General features: G+C 36.4%; 1 protein-coding gene across 1 annotated transcript in view; it reads left to right on the top strand.

Moving 5' to 3' along the window:
• Positions 1-6,250: 6,250 nt before the first annotated feature.
• The window catches only part of ANAPC10 (anaphase promoting complex subunit 10), a 31,242-nt gene continuing 20,798 nt past the window's right edge, over positions 6,251-16,694 (top strand). The window contains exons 1-3 of the mRNA XM_010283154.1: positions 6,251-6,365; positions 8,298-8,388; positions 9,372-9,492. Of these exons, the coding sequence (XP_010281456.1) occupies positions 6,251-6,365; positions 8,298-8,388; positions 9,372-9,492 (327 nt within the window). The remainder of the gene's footprint in view (positions 6,366-8,297; positions 8,389-9,371; positions 9,493-16,694) is intronic.

Raw genomic sequence — 16,694 nt, 5'->3', positions numbered from 1 at the left:
GGGTGAGGGGCTGGGGGGCTGCTTAACCGGGTACATCCTCCAGGTCCCTCCCGCAGGGCGCGCCTCGCCCCCCGCGGCTGGGAGGGGGCAGCGTGGCCCGGTGAGTAAGCACAGCCGATGTGTTTCGGGAGTAGGTCTTGCTGATTTATTTCCAGCGTTTCAGTGTTTTGTAGGCCTGGGGGACAAGGCAATAATAGTGTCTTGTAAAATTAATGAATTATTTTTAAAATCGTAATTAAAAGTCCTACAAAGAAGACGCGGCGGGGAGGCCTACCAAGGAGGCCTGAGTGAAGGCAGCTTCATTTCTCAAACTGGCTTCATCCTCTGGTTACTGTGCTTTTTAAAGTCTGCTTTCACTTAATATAAGCATTTGTAAAGACGTCCTGCATCCTTTAAAGAACAGCTTATATCCTTACTAGGTAACTTTGGCTTGTACAAAAATACACTTAAAAAAAAAAGTATCTAGGCTGATCAGGGATACACACAGAAAAATTGCTAATGTAATTCTCTTGTGCAGTTGCTCTACCTACCTTATTTTTAAGGAGACATATTTATGTTTGTGGCAATGAAAGACTTAAGTCTTTTTTGCTAATAGGCTTAAAGCAATGTGTTGAAGGCAGGGTAAAAATAATAGGTGTTTAAAATTGTATAGAGAGAATAATCTGAAGGATCAAATGTACAGGTGAGCTAGTTGTTGAAATAGCTTGCTACTGAACATTTACTATCATTATTAAATATTAATTAAACATTAGTAATTGAAATGTTCATTGTTAATGTATAATCTTCCACCTGAATAAAAAAATAGGAAGCAAAGTAGGAGACTAGTTTCTGGATATATCTTGAGATCTTTAAAGGCCTTACACAAAGAAGGGTCCATCCAAAGAAAATGAGAGCAGAGAAGCGAGCTTGTGATGTAAAATGAGCAATGCAAGTATGAAAGTCAGGGAATCTAAGGTATAAAATCCCCTTCTTTTAGGAAAAACAGTGTTATAAATCATGGATGTTGCAAAAATGCTGGAGTGGTCATTGCAGCCTTTGCTCCATTTTGCTGGAAACGTAGTCAGATACTTGCTAAAACTAAATAAAATTATATGATGGGCATGCAATCAGAATAATAATTTAAAAAAAAAAACAAAGCTAGCTGAGCTCTGATCCCCTGGAAGATTCTGGGGAGGTGGTTTGAGAGGAGAATTTGTCAGTAAGTAGAAGACCATTAAAAACAATGTACAAACAGAAAATGAACTAGTTTGGTTTGTTAAGAACAGTTGGATCAAATTTTTTTTTGCAGTAGGCAATACAGTTAATGAGGAAGGAATATAAGTGGTTTGTCTTGAGTTTTACAGGGTTTCTGCCATTGTCTGGGTTGACGTTAACAACAAGTTATTGAAATGTGGTCTAAAAATAATTTTTGTGAGATCTTATGCAGCTAGTTGAAAAATAGCTTTTGAAGCCAACTTGTAAATAATTCACTTTTAAACAGGGATGTCACAAAGTGTCCTCCTGGGGAGTTCTGTTTTGAATGTATTTACATTGTTTTCTGTGATGGTGAATGCAAAATAGATATGTTGCCAAGTTGGAAGGATTGCAAGCACTGTACAGCTTGGGGTCAGAATTCAAAATGATCTTGAGAAGATTGGTAGTAGATTGGAAATTAGTGTAATTAAGCTCAGTTAACAAGAACTGAGGGAGGAGGAGAATACAGGGAGGAAAAATCAAAGGCAGAATTAGTTCAAAGGGTATTACTGAACAGCAAACAGCATCCCAAAAAAAGCATTTAAGCACTGTAGTGGATAGTAAATTAAATGTTGATCAATAATATGATGTCCTTTCAACTAGACAAATGTTATTTTGGTGTGTTAACAGGTGTGATTAAATATAAAGATAAGGAAAGTGATTGCTCTGTTGAATAAGGGCCTTAGGTAAAATGGTATGGCTATGTTTTTAACCATAATATGTAGATCTCTAGACTCTGCAAGAATATTACATTTATAAAACTCAGTTTGTGAGGGAAACTTGAAAGACATAGGCACACTAGAAAAGAAGAAACTAAGAGCAAATTTGGTGACTGTCCTCAAGTCTATAAAAGGGTTGCTATGCAAAGGCTAGTGATTAACTAGTCTGTGAGCTCTGTGTAGAGCAAGAGAAGAGATCATGCTTGTTTTTAGAAGGTAATACTTGGGTTGGATGTTAAAGCAAAATGTTTGGCTTTTAGGTTGACAAAACACTGAAGCTGGCTGTCCACAAAGATTGTGAAAACTTTTGTTGAAGAACTAAATGACCTGACAGACATCTGTTGAGGATGGTCTGGTCTCAAAGGTCCTTACAGGTGTGCATTTAAACAATTCTATGTGTACTAACATGGTGGAATTAGAAATTTTAGTTGGAGAAAACTGCTTTGGATTCTGCAAAAGTTTCCTTGAGCCTGGATTTTTATGGGGCTTTAGGAAAGGACCATGATACATCCTTCTCTATCTCCTCTTCAGTGTGTTTCAGAAGAGCATGTGTGTGCTTAGTGAAGGGTGTGCTTTCAGGTATGAACCTTTTGAAAATGTCTTCCACTGGTATGCTAAGAATGACCTGTCTGTTTTGATGATGAAAGGTAGACTGTTGAACCATTTAAATCCACTTCACTGTTTATAAAGTGTATGTTTGTTAAAACATCTTTAATGGCTACTACTTCACAGGGATCTTCTCTGGAAAAGAGCAAACTTCTCTAAGGAAGATGCTGGGGGATAAAGAGCTTGAGGAGGGGGGAAACGAGCTTAACTGCCTTCTTGTTTTGATCAAAGGATGCGCATACCATATAGCGGAAAGTGGCAAAATGAAAGCGTGGTGTTGATCATGTCATTAAGACATTAATACATTAATGTTAATAATGAAGCAGTAACCTATTAATGATCTTTTGGAATAGCTGAGTTGGAAAATTTGAGACGTTTCCAGACAATGCTTCTATAGATACAGTGTGTCTTTCCATTTTTCAGCACATGTCAAGGAGAAGGGCTTCTAGACAGATTACTTTTACACAGCGTGGAAAAAAAACCAAACCAACCAAACAAAAAAAACCAAAACCAATTCTCATTCCATTATCTTCTTGGGGTAAGAAAATGCTTTGGTTTTGGTTTGGTTTTTCTTGGTGACTTAAGTTACTTTTAATGTTAAGTATTTGTGTCTTGTCTGAAATGAGGTACTGGTACTTCTGCTAGTGAAATGTCCAAAAGTGTTACTTGAGTGAGCTGGCCTGTTGCTGTATTATTTTTCCTTTAGTGCTTCTGTTGACTTTTTGCTTTTCAAATTCTTAGAGTATTGGGAAGCTTCTAACAAAGCTATCCAGAATGTATTGTTACTAAGCTGGTTAAACAGTTATGTCATGAAAAACTGACTTTAATGTTTGAACTAAGGAGTTGAACTAATTAAGATTTTCAATCTTTTCACATCATTAATGCACAATTTGTGGCTAACTTATTTGTCAGCAGTGGTTTGAAGTTGAAATCTGGATTTTGAGTAGCTTTACCTGTTAGATAGAAGGAAACAGGCTCAAGTTAAGACAGTAGGAAACTTGGATGGCATTTCTTGCTGTGTATTTCAGATCCCCAAAATGTACGCTTCAAACTTATGTGAACCAGTGCAGTAGAAATCTTGGGAGTCTTAAGTTATTTAGAACTTCCCTGTGTGCACCGAAGCTTATAAGAAATCTCAACATCATTGTCTCAAGGGATTATGCATACCTTAAAATTCTAGTAATTTTTCTAAAAAGTATCTGTAATCAACTTTCTGAGATAATGCGTGTACAATGTAATTTCTGCGACTACCTTATTTTGGTGGGTTTTGATGGGATGTTTGCATACTCCTTATGTCTTAAGGTTGGGTTTTTCATTAATCTTACAATAGCTATTTCTAGGAATGAAGATGTGACATTAAGATTTGGAGTTTTTTGTTAATTTTCTCTTGAGGTCAAAAGGAATGTGAAGACTTGCTGTTGCTGATATTCAAGAAGTGTTTTGTAACAAATGAATAATTTAACTTTGTGAAGTTGAATTTTCTATGTATATTTTTAGAGGTGGGAAGATGAGCATTATCGGTTTCTATATAAATCTGAGAATTAAAATAAATGCAACCCAACCTTTCTTGGTTCATTGTCACAACAGTAACAAAATAGTGCAAAATTTAGGCTAGTAGGTGATTTGAGCTTTAAAATTCATGGGTTCGGGAAAATAGTCTCCCCAATGCTTAATAAACATAATTTGAATTTTGATGTAGGATGGGGGTTGGACTAGATTATTTTTGAAGGTCCTTTCCACCAATTCAAACTGTTCTATAATTCTGTGAAAAGTGTTTGTTTTTCAGGTAGCTGTGAACTAAGTGTTTTGTAATTTTTTCCAAGACTGTTTTAAATTCTTGCAAGATTAGAACAATGTTTTATTGAAGCTGCTATCAATACATTTAAAGTTGTATTAAATAGCAACGAGAGTAAATGATTTTCTAGTCTGTAACCTGTTCTACACAGTTTTATGGTGTAGCCAATTCAATAGAGAACAGCTATGTTTTAAAGAGCCTATTATAAATACCTGATAAAAGTTTTAAAACAGATAATACAATATTTAAAAACAGTGACTAGAGAGGATTTATGTGCTAGTGTCTTATAGGAATGGCTAAATGGGTTGCCTGTTTAATTTTTTTAATAGTTTGATAAGTTTTTGAACAAAACTTTTCTGCATGGGCAAGGACTTTAAGACATCTTGTTGCATTAGTGTGTTTTTTTTTAATTGGGTGGCATTAGGATTATATCTGAATTATATGAATATATATGTGATACCTGTAGTATTATCTGTGTAGCGTGCAACCCACTTTTCTGAGAGGATTGTGCTTGAGCAAGGTTTTCTGTTTGTGGTCTTTTGTGACACTTGCTGTTGTCAGTACTTAGATTTTACTACGCATGTCATTATTTCTTCAGATTTTTTATGGTAGTCGGGACTGCAGTCTTGTATATGAGAAAGCAGCAAAAAACCCCAGAACTCTGTCTCAAGTCTGTGTTTCCAAACTGGGGCGGGGGGGAATATTTAGGCAAAGGCTAGGAGAAAGTGTTTGGTGTGGACAGCGATATACGCTACAGAATTCATCTTTCCTGTGTCCAACAAAGAGTTTTTAGCTGCAGAGTTATTCTCACATAGCAAATCTTTTTTCTGCCTTGTGTCACTTCTGCAGCAGGTAAGGAAGGTCTGGATCCTGTGGATACCAGCCTAGTTCAGTAGTTCCTTGGCTATCTCGGCCAGGTACTGGTAGACTTTTTCTAAGATTAGCAGAGCATAATACAATGTCATGCATGTAAGCAAAGGATTACAAGTCAACTCTAATTCCCTGACTCTTGAGTGCTTTATGTTTAATTTTAAGCTTTAATGTAGTTCCTTGCATGGAACTTCTGTTTCTTTGGGATTTTTTTTTTATTAAAAAGTCCTTTAAGCTACTTTCCAGGAAGTAGTAAGGTGCTCTACACAACATGAAACCCAGCATGATTATGTTGTAGCCTATATGGCAGTTGTCTAGGTGTTGAGACTGAATGTGACTACTTGAGCAGTGCAAGTCAGAGGTTAATGATTCTAGGTGAAGTTGTGAAGTTAAGGAGGTGGACCATGGATAAATGTGGCAATAACCAATCCCTTCCAAATTAGAGACTATAGGATTTGTTTAAACTCTAATTTCCTATTTTTAAGGAGAAGTATTTCCAGAAGGACAGGCTTGCTCTGGCTTCTGAATAGGCTTCTGAACTTGCATATTAAGAAAACTCTTAAGTGTATGTGAAGGGTGGGAAATGAAGTTGTATTTCTAGCATTTAAATCAACAGGGTATGTTTTAATTTCTTAAAAACAAACAAAACTGTAAAAAACCAAACCCTGAAACACTGCCTAACTCTGTATGAATGAATTGGAATGATACAAGTAAAATGTCTTATGAATGTTCCAAGTGTGTATTGAATTTTTAAGGACACAAAATCTACATGTATGTGGAACATCTTATTTAAATATGTATTTTGTTTTTTACTTTATATACGTATGATATAAATAAAAGGTTCTATAGACATGCAAAAATATACACATATATGTATATTGTATACGTATAAACCACATATTCTGTAGACTATTATGTAAGTGTGAGGCTAAAGAATTAAAGTGTCTACACGAACAAACACAACCTTTTAATTTTCCCATCAAGCTAAAAATGTATCAACTAACTCACTTGTTTTCTTTTACTAGAAATGACTACCCCAAACAAGACACCACCTGGTGCTGATCCAAAGCAGTTAGAGAGGACTGGTACTGTTAGAGAAATAGGCTCACAAGCAGTTTGGTCTCTTTCATCCTGTAAGCCAGGTAAAATCACAACAAATCATGTAAAAAGCTGAATGTGTATTTTTCTTCTTAGAATATATAGTGTTTTTTGTTTTGATAAGAAGACATACATACAGAGTGTAGCAGTAAATCTGCTGTAGTATAAGCTGTATGGGTAGCCACTACAAATAATTTTGGCCTAGCCTATACTTGATGCAGTATGAAAGCTGTAACTATATCAGAAATCCTATAATAAAGAAATATCTCATATTAACAAAACAGGTCTTTTACTGTGTCATGGCTCAATGCGGCAGGTAGCTAAAACAACCACACTACTGGTTCACACCTACCCCCCAGCAGGATGGGGGAGAACATTGGGGCAGGGGGAAGGTAGAACTCATGGGTGGAGGTAAAGACAGTTTAATAGGACAGGGGAGAAAAAAAAAAAAAAAAGAAGAATATACAAAACAAGTGATGGACAGCAAACTTGCTCACCACCCACTGACCAATGCCCAGTTAGTTCCTGAGCTGTGGTGCCTCCCCAGCCAACTCCCCCAGTTTATATACTGGGCATGACATCGTATGATATGGAATACCCCTTTGGCCAGTTGGGGTCAGCTGTCCTGGCTGTGTCCCCTCCCAGCTTCCCGTGCACCCCCAGCCTTCTCACTGGCAGGCCAGCATGAGAAGCTGGACAGTCCTTGACTGCTTAGCAGCAACTGAAAACATCAATATATTATCAACATTGTTTTCAACCCAAATCCAAAGCACAGCACTGTACCAGCTATCAGGAGGAAAATTAACTCTATCCCAGCCGAAACCAGGACATACTGATTTTTTTATACTGAATTGTTTTTTTTACTTGCACAGTGATCAAACTAAATCATGTGAGCAGAAACACACTCAGCACTGTGTAATTGTTTGTATGCTTCAGCATTTTGCCTGGTTATCTTAAATTTTTAACTTAAACCCATGCAGCTGGGTGACTGAACTGTTCTGTCCAAACTTTGTGTGGACTCGACCATTATAGTGTAGCTCCCTAAAATCCTGCAAGTAAAATGAAACTTGAAGTGCAAGTTAATGATAGCTTATACCTGCTGAAAATATCTGAAAATCTGTATTCTTTTCCATTTGAGGTGATTGAGTTGCTGTTTTGGAAATATCTGTTGGAATTGATCTGGTATCTTGCTGCAGCCTAGAGTCAGTGATCCTTTTATGTCACAATATTGTGCTCAGTCTTTGGTCTGATATCCTGGTACCTTACTTGGAGGAAAAATATTACATAGTTTAGTCACTTCAGAGTGAAGATATTTCTTTTTATTGCAGATTAAACCTCAACTGCTGAATTTGAACTGCATCTGTGTGGGCAATCAATAAAAGGATGTGATTAGTAAAAGGACAGATAATGAGGGAGCAGAAAAATAAAGATTTTGAGTTGTTTCTTTAAATGTGACAGCATTAACTTTCAGGAATATTGTTTTTGACATCTATTGCTTGTTCTAGCTACTAATTTGAAAAATTCAGGAGACTGCTTGAAAAGAAAATGTTATATTTGGCTAAAATTTTATGATAAATGAATGGTCTCTGCTAATGATTTTCCTTTAGTTCAGCAGTTAGGTTATGGAATAGGTGGAAAAGCCTAACCATTAAGTTTTGATCTTGTGATTAGTATGAATTACTCCTTAACTGTTTGGAATTCTAGGACATGCTGAATGGTTTCAAATGCCACAGACTTCAGTAGGAGATAATAATGTAAAGACCCTTGAGTACTGAGCTTTGATTGACAGATTCCCCTGTTTCAGTTCTGTGTCACAAAAGCATAGGCACAACTTGGATATCTAGAAATACTTCTTTATGTGTTATAACTTAGGATACATACTTTAGTTTGTAATAGCTGTAGAAGAGTTATGTCTGTGATGTTTACATCACAGAAATAGGATATTCAAGACTATCACCTTTTTTTTTTTTTCTTAGGATTTGGAGTGGATCAGTTACGAGATGATAATCTAGAAACTTACTGGCAGTCAGATGGATCACAGCCTCATTTGGTGAACATCCAATTTAGGTATTAAAAATTACTCTATATGGGTTAGGGTGTTTTGTGTAACTTTGTATTGATTACTGTTCACCAAGATAGGAGTTTTGGAAGTGCAAGGACTCCTGTGTTAATCCTGTTAAACCACCTGGCAAGAAGCCAGTTAGATAACATTTATAAAAATGAGATTTTTTTTTTTTCAAATGTTATGGTTACTAAATGCCTAAATAAGCAACAAAAAGGAATGTTTAGTAGTATGTTATTCGTTAACAGTTTCACATTTACCTAAGATGACATTTTTGTCCCGTTTTTCTGCCTGTGTGTGTAATTTGAAGGGTAGATGTCTGTTCTTATAAAAAAGTAGTCCTGTATGACTTAACAACAGATTGATTGAGAAACATTTTCCTATTCTATTCTGTGTAGGATGCTTTCGGTCCTTTAACTAAACTCTTAAGATGAGGTTTCACGTTCATCACATTTTTCTATTTACTTACTGGAGGACTCTTTGGTATAGTAACAGAGCCTATATTTGATAAGCTAAACATATGCTTCATCACATACAAGTGCTTATTTGGCATCTTGGTCTTTTGTTCTATTTCTTGGTATACTGACACTTTTGAAGGCAGACAAAGGAGAACAGTAAAAATCAAATCTCTGCGTAACTTAATGTGGAAAAACACCTAGTCGCTTTAAGAATGGAGCACTTATAAATCAGTAGACACACTTCTATTAAGTTTTAAAACTTAAAAACAGGTTGCCCAGAGAAGTTGTGGACGCCCCATCCCTGGAAGTGTTCACGTCCAGGTTGGATGGGGCTTTGAGCAGCCTAGTCTAGTGGAAGGTGTCCCTGCTCATGGCAGGGGAATTAGAACTAGGTGATCTTTAAGGTCCATTCCAACCCCAACTATTCTATGATTCTATGACTTAAATCCTTAGTTATTACAAACAAGAAACAAACTCATCTTGAATATTTTTCTTTACAACGCTTACATGGCTTTTTTTGCTTCTTGCAGAAGAAAAACAACAGTGAAGACATTATGTATTTATGCAGACTACAAATCTGATGAAAGTTATACTCCAAGCAAAATCTCTGTCAGAGTAGGAAATAATTTTCATAATCTCCAGGAAATCCGGGTAGGTCAATGATGCTTTGCTTTCCGTCTTAAAATAGTCCTCTCTCATTAGGACATCTGATGTATTAAAATCGTTTTTGGAGGTAAAATATGGCATTGTCCTTGGAGGGGAAAAATGGCTGGGTTAATTTTGATGTTTGCTTTCAGTTTTTATCTTGTAAATTTAGGGTGGTTTCTGTTTTTATCAGACTCTGTTACCAACATGGTTATAACAGACTTGATACATAGATCCTGTAATGGAGTAAAGCGCGGGGTTTTCCAGAACAGGACTGTTTAGAATTAGTTATACTTTGGTTGCACTTGAAATACCTGCAAAACCTATGCATTGCATATGTCAAAAGGGAGACTTAGCTTTTAAGTACTTGCATTTTTAGACTTAACTTGAATTCATGCCCCCCTCCCCTCCTTTTTTTTTTTCCCCCCCTCTGAATGGGTGGTTCAGCTATTGAGTCTCACTAGGAACCAGAATTTAAAACTACAGGTTTTAATTTAGCAGTGTATGGTGGATAAATATCTTTGGAGTTTGGTTTTCATTTTTGAGAGGCTGCATGTACTCTTATTAACTAGTAGCAGCTGATTCAAAGCTCACTTTGAGATCCTGGCAAAAAGAAATTGGGATGCAAAGCCCAATCACCAATTATGCAAAGGTTTCTTTGTATTCTGCTGGTTGGAGAATCTTCATGTAAGTGACAATCTGGTACATATTTGCTAATAGCTGACTCTAGCCTCTGCTGATGGTGAGAGCTAGGGGAATTGCAACACTAACTTTTCCAAAATCATATCTAAAGCAAGCAAGACAGCAATTTAAAATGGAAGTCTAATGTAAATTACCATCAGATATGTTCATAGATGATGTTTTACTTTTGAGTATAGTTTCTTACCTTTTGCAGTGCTTTTTTTAATACTGGACAGTGACTGAGATGTAGAAATTTTGGAAGGGATGTAATACTTTCTTTTTTAAAAATATGATACAAAATCCAATTTCCATTTCTGTAGATATGACATTTGATAAGTTCAAGACTTCGAATGAGACATAGATTTGTAGTGTTTTGTTAAAGATTTTAGTTACAAAAGTGTAATAGTGAAAACCAGTGTTTTTTCATAGTGAAACTTCTAGCCAGAAGTTTCTCTGACAGAACAATTGAGATCAGATTTGAGTTGCTTTAACTGCTTTAACTTTTGGTAAATAGTAAAAGCATATTTAAAGTAATCCATGATTTTTGTAGAAGTCCACCTTTGCAAACTAATCAGATTACTCATAAGCAGGTATCTTTTGCTAATTTTGCGTTACGGTAGCACCGGGTTTCAGATTTCTCTGGAGCTCAGCAGCTACTGGCTGATATATTGGGAAGGCTTAACTTATAACTCCTGTATACGGCAAGTATTACAATAACAGAAGAATCAGAATGACAAGGAAAGGAACGTGCTAAATAGTGGTTTGAGTTTTTACTTTTGGGATTTTTATTGTTTTCAGTTTGTTTTTTCAGTGTTTGAAGTCCCAACAAGAGCAACTTGTAAGTGAAGGTTGCAGACGCAGTGGGAATTGAAAGTGTAGTAAACATGTATGGCTCTGTTAATGTTGGTGCTATGTATCTATCTATATCCTTTCAATGATCTGTGATGTTCTCTCAAGTCTTGACCTATACTTTTATCGTAAATCTTAAATAGAAGGGTCTTGACTCCTTTTCAAAAGAATATTTAATTTAAAAAAATGAATTGTCACGTTAATTTGACTTTCATCAGCTGCAAATTCTGTGTTTTTATCTTCTTAATTGCATCGTAGCAATTTGGGAGTTGCACGTTGTGTGACAGTAACAGCAGCTGGATCTTTTCCTTGTTAGGCTATGGGTCTGTTTTCCGAGTATCCACTAGATGTCATTGTTGTCCTTAATTATCAGTTTGATTTTTGTGCTTGTAGTCTACCCTTCCCATAACTAAATTATTATCCTTTTGTAATAATGTTTAGTACATCATTATACATAACTACAATAACTTTAAGTTTCTTGTACAGTGGTAAACTTCCACTTTTGAGGGTATATGTGTTATTAAAGATCTATAGAAACGATAAAATGTATACTAAACATATTAGTCTTCCGCAGTTTCTCAGGCAATATTTCTTTAGTTTTTTTCTTGTTAAGGACGGGATTCTATACACAATGTATTTAGTTAAAAAAGGCACTTTTAAATGAAACAAGCTAATATTATCTTTTATAGTATATTAATTTGACTGTAATATGTTGCATGATAGCAGTAATTCTTATGCATACCACATGCTCGTATGCTTTTTTACTTCAAAACTGAGATGAAAATATGGTCAAGTTGCTTACTAATGAGATATAATACTTTGATGCTGTAAAATACTAGTGACTAACTTTGTTGCCACTGTAATGTTAAATATTGCTATCAATTTAATATATTTCTTAAACTGCTTGATATTCAGAATGTGTTTCTTAACTTTTCCTTCAGTCCTGAAACTTTCTCTTTTGTTCAGCTTCTCTGACGCATAGGCAGGTTATTAAAGCAGTGTGAACTGTTACGAGCTCTTTAGAGAAATCTGCTTAATTATACAATGATTCCATTGGCTTCAGGACTGATTAACTGGGTGGAAAATCCAGCTAAATCATTTTATATTTTTCCATGAATGCTTGCCCAGCTCATAGTGTCTAATGAAAGTCCTATGATGCCTCCATGTGTTTTCTTTCTAATGGTCTAATTTTCAGAACAATGCAATGTGCTGTTAGGCTAAGTTTTATCACTAATGTAAGATTAGATTTAATTTATGGTCTAGTATGCAGGCATGTCCTTTTTGGAACCTAAGATGAAATTGTTTTCTGAATTAAAGGGTTTTTTCCCCCCCTCTAAGAAATAAGTCATTTATACCCCAACCTGTGGATGCTAACAGCTGTCATAATCTGGCAGCATTATTCCCTTGCCTAGCTGGAGGAACTACAGTTAAGGATGTGTGCAGTGAGCTTTCTCCTCTGACTTAAGCACATTTTTATCACAACTGTCAAGCTTGGAGAGCAAATATTTTCTCATCTCCGGTCTGAATTCTCCCACATAATGGTGGAAACAATCTGGGTGGACGAGTTAGTCTACAGAGGCATTTTTGGAACAGCATCCAGACTCTTCAGTATGTGATTTACGTTATTACACTTTCTCATGATATGAAAATAGCCCACCATAAAGGATGTGAGGGAAATGTTGGCTGCAGGAGACTTCTGGTCTCTTCAAGTAATGTTCACCGGCTTGTTCCCTTGGTACCTCTCCAAGACATTTAGGCGATCAGACACTTTGTTACTGAAGGTTCTATGTAGCAGCCTTTGCATCAAGGAATGATACTAAGTATTAAAGATTGCTTGGAAAGAGGCCTGCTTTAATTCAGTTGCTGTATATTTTCCACCTGAACAAAAGCCTACTTAACCTTTTCAACAGGGTTCAGTTCTGAAGACTTTGAAGACTCAGGTGAAAGCCCTGTTATCTTAACATGTCTTTGCTGGCAACAGTGCGAGTCCTTTGTTTCAACTTTTTGCTGTCTTCTGTTGAATAGCTGTCTATTTTGTTTTCAACTTGTTTTTTAGCCATTTTGGTCTTGGTGTTTTGTAACCAGCTGCTCTGGAGCTGGGGCAAGCAGAGCGGTCTCCCTGGTGGTGTGGTATTGTGACCAAGCACCACGGACAGGGCCGCTGTTTCACTGATTTTAGAGATTCTGTGCTAGAGAAGGGAATTACCAACCAGAGGAATGCCCCAGCTGGGGAGCTTTTCCAAGGGGTAGTTAAGGAAGTCTGACCCTATTGTAATCTCTTTACTCGTACAGTGTCTGGGGACTGTAGTGAAGAGGCTGGGCTTTTCTAGACACTTTCTGAAATTCAACAGCTAGCAATCTCAACCTGTTTTCTGTATGCGGAGTAGACTTAGATACTGAGGAGCAAGGAGATGCTAACTTGTCATAGGACTATTACGAGCTAATGAATCACGAAAATGTACTGCTACCGAGTTTCTGAACAAACATCTGTAAGGTGCATTTTAAACTGCTTTCTTCTGAAGATGGAGTACTGAGTTGTTACTGCTTTATTTGGATTTCTGACTAGGCTTCAAGTACTTTGGTTAGAAATCATTCCTCTGTGTTGTTTCCTCTCTATAAGGAGGAATTCCTCCTATTCCTCTGTTCCTTTCCTGTATAAGGAAATATGCATTTCTGACCCCTAATTATTCCTTAGGTTCAGAATGTCAATCAAAAATACTCAGTTTGCTTTCTGCAAACTACACTTGATGCTAAGAAAAGATTGAGTAAGCTTTAGTTTTATAGACTTGCAAACTGTACTCTTTTTTTTTTCTGTCTCTAGGATGCTCTGCAGATGAGGTCATCACATCAGCTTGTTCATTTTGATTGTTACCTTGCTGTTAGGCTAGTTGTGTGTGGATTTAGTTCATCAGGATGCAGACAGTATCTGTTCCTTATATTTAAAATTTACCAGTACTGGAAATCTGTAAAGCAGGGGAGTAGAATGATCCACTGGTATTGGTTAGTTATTAAGCCTTGTGATTGATGTCAAGGGTAGGAGTCAAGTCCTCCTCCAAGTTGGAGGCAGGACTATTTCTATTTGATGCAGTTGGTACTCTCTATTTCCACCTTCCAGCAGAGAGGATGTTTTATGAGTTGCCAACTGGGATGTTCACATGAACTCCTCTTTACAAAAGAAAGGCTAATTTAATGACGTAACATCACTGTTCCCTGCCAATGTCATCATCACTGTAGATGATATGACCTGCTCCATATGCTTATGGAAATCAACTAATATATGCTTCAAACTGTAGAAATTAGGAACAGGATTGCAATTTTCCTGCTTTTTATACACTGGAATGGTAACACATTGGAACAGAGCTTAGTATGCAATCATGAGGAAACGCAGTTACTGAAATAGCCTTTTGTGCACATGAGGTATGTGTGTACAAATAGTGAGATGCACATTAGATCTGGAAGAATTCTGAAGAATGGAAGATTATTTTGGTCCACACATCATAAAATTGTTGAGCATTCTTATCTTACCTTGCTCTGAAATGGTATTTTAAGAGAAATAAACATCTCTTCTGTTGGATCTTAGAGAAAAAAGAGAACTAAACATTGTTTTTATGCTGTGGCATGTGTTGCATGTAAAAAGATGTTTTTTCTTGTTTTGTATCCCAGCATTCAAAAATTAATCTATGAAGGAACCTTTTCTTGCCACAGAGGGACTCAATTAGGCAAGGGTACGTTAAAGAGGCCCTGTATTTTTAATACTGTCAATCTGACTTTACCTTTTGAAGCAGAGGAAAAGCCATGTGAAAGAAAGTGGCAACAGCTCCATGGAAGGCAGGAACATGATGAAGTACAGAGCTTTCCTCAAGGGAACTCAAGTATATAGAGGCGAGGAACTGATCGAAACACAAAACTTTACATATTTGTGAAAGCCTTGCCTGGAATTACAGTCTTTTTCATGATTATTCAAGCTAAGTTCCACCATGGGAAAGGAACTAGAAAATGCGTGTGATTTTTTTTTTCATGTAAAAGTGAAAGAGCTATCTCTACTGCCAGTGAGAAAAGGCAAGATAACTTACTAATCAATTTGACATTAATTATGTTATGTTGTGTAATACCTGTTTTGTGGCAAGTTTTTGCTTACATGGTTTCACCTCTTTTCTGTGCATGAGGTTCTAGTAGGAGGGTTTGAGGAGCTTTCTTAAAAAGTTTGTTATGTATTTTACTTCTGTAAAAATCTGGTATGTATGGCTTAAGTTCAGATTAAAAAAAAAAAAAGTACTCCAATATGATGGGGGAATTTTTCATAGGCTTTGATGCAAGCCTCCACTAGTGTATGCTAATTACAATACTATAAACAAATTCCGGTCCTTTTCTCTGTTGGACAGAAGCAGGTTGCAGATAGTGTTCTTTATGTGAGAGCAAAAGCGCCAAATACTTGAACTTTTTATATTAGTATTTTTAAAAAAAAGTAGGGATAGAATTGTGGCCTTGTAGCAAATATAGAATAGTATAGGAAACCAGCTGCAAATTGAGATGACCATATTCTCCAACACTCTTTGGAAGTATGTAGGATGATAATATTGTTGTAGAATGGTAATAGTATTGTCCATCTTGCTTGTAGTCTGTGCAGATTATCTATGCTATTGAACCAATATCCCAAGTCAAAGTCAGGTTGTGTCCAGTTTATACCTGACTGGTTGAAACTTGTAATGGTGATGGCCGTTGTTACCTGATTGTTAATGCTTGATGTTTTTGTTCAAATGAATTGGTTCTAGAATTGGTCTAGAATTGCCTGGTTTGTACTGGTATAATTTACATCTACCTAAAAAAAACCCCACAAAATCAAGGTAAAGCGCCATACACGCTTACGTATAAAGTTCCTTCTCAGTTAAGCCAAAATAAAGCACTCATGCTTCCAGTCCTTAAAGCCTATTGTTCTCATTTGTTCATCAATTTGTTATATTGACTCAACTTTTCTTCGTAACATTTTTCAGAAAAGCTATTTGTTTTCAGTGGTGCTTTAATATTGATTAAATAGGTATTAGACATTTAATATACTGTGTATACCTCTATGTTGTTCACCAAGTTTATTGCTTTATGGAATCCATATTTCCTTATTGATTATCTCTGATTGTCTTCTGTACTACAGACTTCCAAGATGGTTTCAATGGGCTTTTCAGTTTTTGTAGTATCTGTGTAATACCTAAAGTGGTAGTATACAGCCATGAAAGACTGCTGGTTTTCCATGAGGATTTTTTACCTTCTTTATATCCCTGAAGGATTTGTTCAGGGAAGACTTGAATAATGAAGAGCAGTGTACTAGTACGCTAATAGCCCCTTTACCATTCCTAATTCATAAAAATGAAGAATCTCTTCTTTGCAAGAAGATTTTGTATGAAGGGTGAAGGGAGTACATGTATGTGTTAATGAAAGTTCTGTGAGACTAGGGTCTGTCATTTTTCCTCTTTGTACAGTGTCATGGTTGTGCTGCTGACCTACAAAAATTCTAGCTAGACAGAGATGTGGAATAGTCCTTTTTTTTTTTAACTCTACCAATTTCTGCAGCTGATTTCCAGCCCCCCACCCTTATGCTACTGCCATTTGTGAAAGCATTTTATGTAGCCTTTAACCCTTAGTGCTACATATAGCATCGCTTTGTTTCTTTTAAACCATGGCTTTTT

The sequence above is a fragment of the Phaethon lepturus genome, unplaced genomic scaffold, assembly GCF_000687285.1.
Source record: "Phaethon lepturus isolate BGI_N335 unplaced genomic scaffold, ASM68728v1 scaffold2343, whole genome shotgun sequence".
Classification (NCBI taxonomy): Eukaryota; Metazoa; Chordata; class Aves; order Phaethontiformes; family Phaethontidae; genus Phaethon; species Phaethon lepturus.
This window is presented reverse-complemented; position numbering and strand designations above follow the sequence as displayed.